This window comes from Aedes albopictus, chromosome 1, assembly GCF_035046485.1.
Source record: "Aedes albopictus strain Foshan chromosome 1, AalbF5, whole genome shotgun sequence".
NCBI lineage: Eukaryota > Metazoa > Arthropoda > Insecta > Diptera > Culicidae > Aedes > Aedes albopictus.
In genome coordinates, this window is record NC_085136.1 from 290,352,348 (window position 1) to 290,355,780 (window position 3,433).

The 3,433-nt window shown below is 40.6% G+C and overlaps 1 protein-coding gene across 1 annotated transcript; it reads left to right on the forward strand.

Moving 5' to 3' along the window:
- Positions 1 to 407: 407 nt before the first annotated feature.
- On the forward strand, positions 408 to 991 carry LOC134287560 (uncharacterized). Its single transcript, XM_062849576.1, has 2 exons — positions 408 to 502; positions 584 to 991. Exons 1-2 carry the CDS (start codon positions 494 to 496, stop codon positions 863 to 865), a joined length of 291 nt encoding a protein of 96 aa, XP_062705560.1. The 5' UTR covers positions 408 to 493; the 3' UTR covers positions 866 to 991.
- The last annotated feature ends 2,442 nt before the right edge of the window (positions 992 to 3,433 follow it).

Below are 3,433 nucleotides of genomic sequence, written 5' to 3' on the forward strand. Positions count from 1 at the left end.
ACGTCGTACTGCATGCCTACTGTGTTTTTGTCATGCAGCTCCATAGGGACGTCCCCGCAAAGTCATCTGTATGGGAGCCCCTCGTTCCCAAGACCGGAGAGGTCTCACACCAAGCTAAGAACCTTCCTCGGCCTCAAACATACCCACATACAAAATTTCACACCGATCGGTTCAGTAGTTTCCGAATGCATAGCGGTCAGACAGACAGACAGACAGACAGACAGACAGACAGACAGAAATTCATTTTTATATATATATATAGATAGATAGATTTCCTAGAAGGTCTCTTAAAAAGTCAATAATGCAGTTGAAGGAAAGATTGAACCTCTTGGTTGAATCAACTTATTGATAAGTGTAAATGGCACTAGTGATATGAAAATTGAATGTCAACCATTGGATGACAAATCGGTGTGAATCACAAACACAACATGCTTCATCATTATGTACACTCCAAGCCGATGTAGCAAACGTATCTTCATCAACCGGAATTGAAATGAGCCAGGTGAGAGGAAGCTCATTCTCGTATTCGATTGATTGAAGTTTTGCCTTTAAATCCTCTCAAATTTTAAAAATTTCTTTTCAGTTCTGTCCGAAGTGCGGATTTCCGCAGACTGCACTTTCCCCGTTCGGGATGGGAGTTCCAGCGCCGCCTCCAACGGCCCCACCCACGGCGCAGCCTATGTATCCGTACATGGTCCCACCCATGGCTGGAGGGTACTGGCCGTACCCATGGCGGCGCAGGCCACGTCAGCAGCAGCAGCAGCGTCAGCAGCAGCAGCAGCAGCAGCAGCAACAGCAGCAGCAACAGCAGCAGCAGCAGCAACAGCAGCAGCCGGAGGAGCGACCGCCTGGTGTTCAGGAGTGAATTGGTAATAGTAATAATAAGATGAAATGTACTTGGAATGAAATAAAGATAAGATGAAATGTACTTGGAATGAAATAAAATGACAAAACTAATAAAATAAAATGAAAAAAAAATCTGGCGTTCGATTTGAATAGGTCGAATGTTTGCTGTGATTCCTATGCAGATTCGACCTATTGAAATCGAACGCCAGAAATGTGTAAAAAAATAATAAAACAAAAATAATAAAACTTGAATAAATTTTAAAAAAGGTTAAAACTATATTAAAAAAAATATTATTAGCTTTATTAGGGAGATTTTCATCCCGAGGCAGGTTCATCTCCTAAAAAAAAATCTGAACAATTTGCTTTTTGGCGAGCTTTTTGGGTAACTACACTGAACGGAAGCCCCATCCCCTCCTATGTAGGCCTTGATTTCAATTGTTCACGCACGTGAACAAGTATTGAGAGAATGGATAATAACATAGCTGCCTATGGTGTAGCGCGCAAGTTTCGAATGGCGAACACGTGCTCCATGTAACAACCGAGAGTAAACGGCGACAGAAGTCCTCATCCAGCTTTCGTAAGCTAAAACAGCAACTAAATTAGGTTTTATCATGATATGGTCTTCTACAAAGTTGTTCCTTAGGGTATCAACTACTACTTTTTCAATTCTGAGCCAAATCGAACACGCCAAACCGGCGTACTGGATGAGAGACTGGAGGTCATCCAATTTCCCATATAATTGGGCTGAGAATCCCATACAAACCTTCAACTCATTTGCGCCAGCTCATTTTTTAACCGATTGAGCTGAAATTTTCACAGATCTTTCTTCTCATCCAAAGGCACGATTCTAGAGGGTGCCTCATGAATTTTGACAACTTTTTTTTCTCACTATACAAATGTGGGCCGGTCTAATCTCCATTCGGGACTACGAAGGTAAAAGAGATTCCAACTCTTTTTCGTTCCAATGAAAAACCTCGTAAGGAACTGTACTCAGTATGTGCGTGAAAAAAAAAGCAAAAAATATTTCCCTCTCGTTTTCTCTCACGTAAACCTTCACGCACATTCTGCAACTTCCAAGTAGCGAATTCGTGTATGAGACGATGCACGCACGCTATGAGAATGAACATTGGTTGCATCAAGTCTGATGATAATCATAGTCGCGACGTTGACGATTTGCTATTGCTTGTACTTTTTGCCAACATGTCACGGTTGCTATAAATTTATTTTTAAGATTTTTGAAACAATGATGCTCTGGTTTTCTTGGAAAAATAGGTTTTGTTAAGGCCGGGGACGGTGGTTGAATCGTCCGCCATTGCTCTGTGGCTAGTATAACCCGACGTCTCCACTAGACAGAAATGTCTTGCCATTTTGCTGGACAGATGTGTCATGACAGAAATGTTCTCTCGCTGTTTGCATGGAAAGCAGCGGTGTTGCTCATTTCTGTTACGTTTTCTCTTTCTGGCAGCAAAATGGCAAGATATTTCTGTCTAGTGGAGACTAGTAATCCTACATTATAGAGATGTGCGGAGGCGACCATTGTGAGCCAATCGTGCAGAGAGAACTGTCAAAGTGTGAGCCAAATGAACATGTTTATCGTTTGTAAGAAGGCGTCGTTTGAACGGTATTAGAATCTGAACTTAATAAATTATAATTATTTATTTAAATTACCGAGAAATTGACGGCATATGTAAATTTAGTAAAAAGATTATATTTTATTAATTCTACTTTATAGAGCTCATGTTCATGACGAAACTTTTGTCGTTGCTCATCTTGAAAAACTTCCATTGCTGCTGCTGGCTTCACCTCTGCTGCTATTATTTGCGCAACATTTTGGAATGCATTTCAGATTTCATCGATTGCGCTGCTATTTTTCAAAATTTTTGGAGAAAAAAGTTCGACCATAATTTTTAAACGTAAATTAAACAAGTTAAACCACAGAAAAGTCACGCACAAAGTTTGAACATCTAGCTTTGTGGCAAGTGTTGGCAGTGGTTGTAAACAAAACAAACAGTATTGCCGAATCAACATTTGTAACTTCCGCTCATCTCTATGTAAAGGATTTCTAGTGGAGACGTGAGGTAAGTGTAAATTGATATTTGCATCTTCAAAATTGCGAGGCAAATTGCAGGGCTGTTACAGGTGGCGCAGATTTTGCGTCTTTCGCGGTTTGTTTTTGCGTTTCGCGCGTTTTTGCTAATTTCAGCGCGGATTTTGCGGAAATGGTTTTCAAATGCAGTTACATCAAACATTTAGACAAGGAGCTCAACGAAATCAGAAAAAAGAACGTCCCTAGCTTGAAGTGCACTGCACTATACGCATTTGTTTGAACTGAGCAGGGGGAGCGACACTAGTTTTGCCAAGCAAAAAAAACCAAAAAAAAGCTGAAAAAAGCCCAAAAAAGTCGCTAAAACCCGCAAAAGTTTTGCGGGTTTTACCGGTTTTTTTCGGCTTTTTTTGGGTTTTTTCGGCTTGGCAAAACTAGTGTCGCTCCCCCCGGAACTGAGAAGACTTTTTTTCTGAATTGCTTAGTCGATCTATTGAAGATATTTTTGTCTTTACCCCGAAATCAATTTCTGGCTAAAATTTT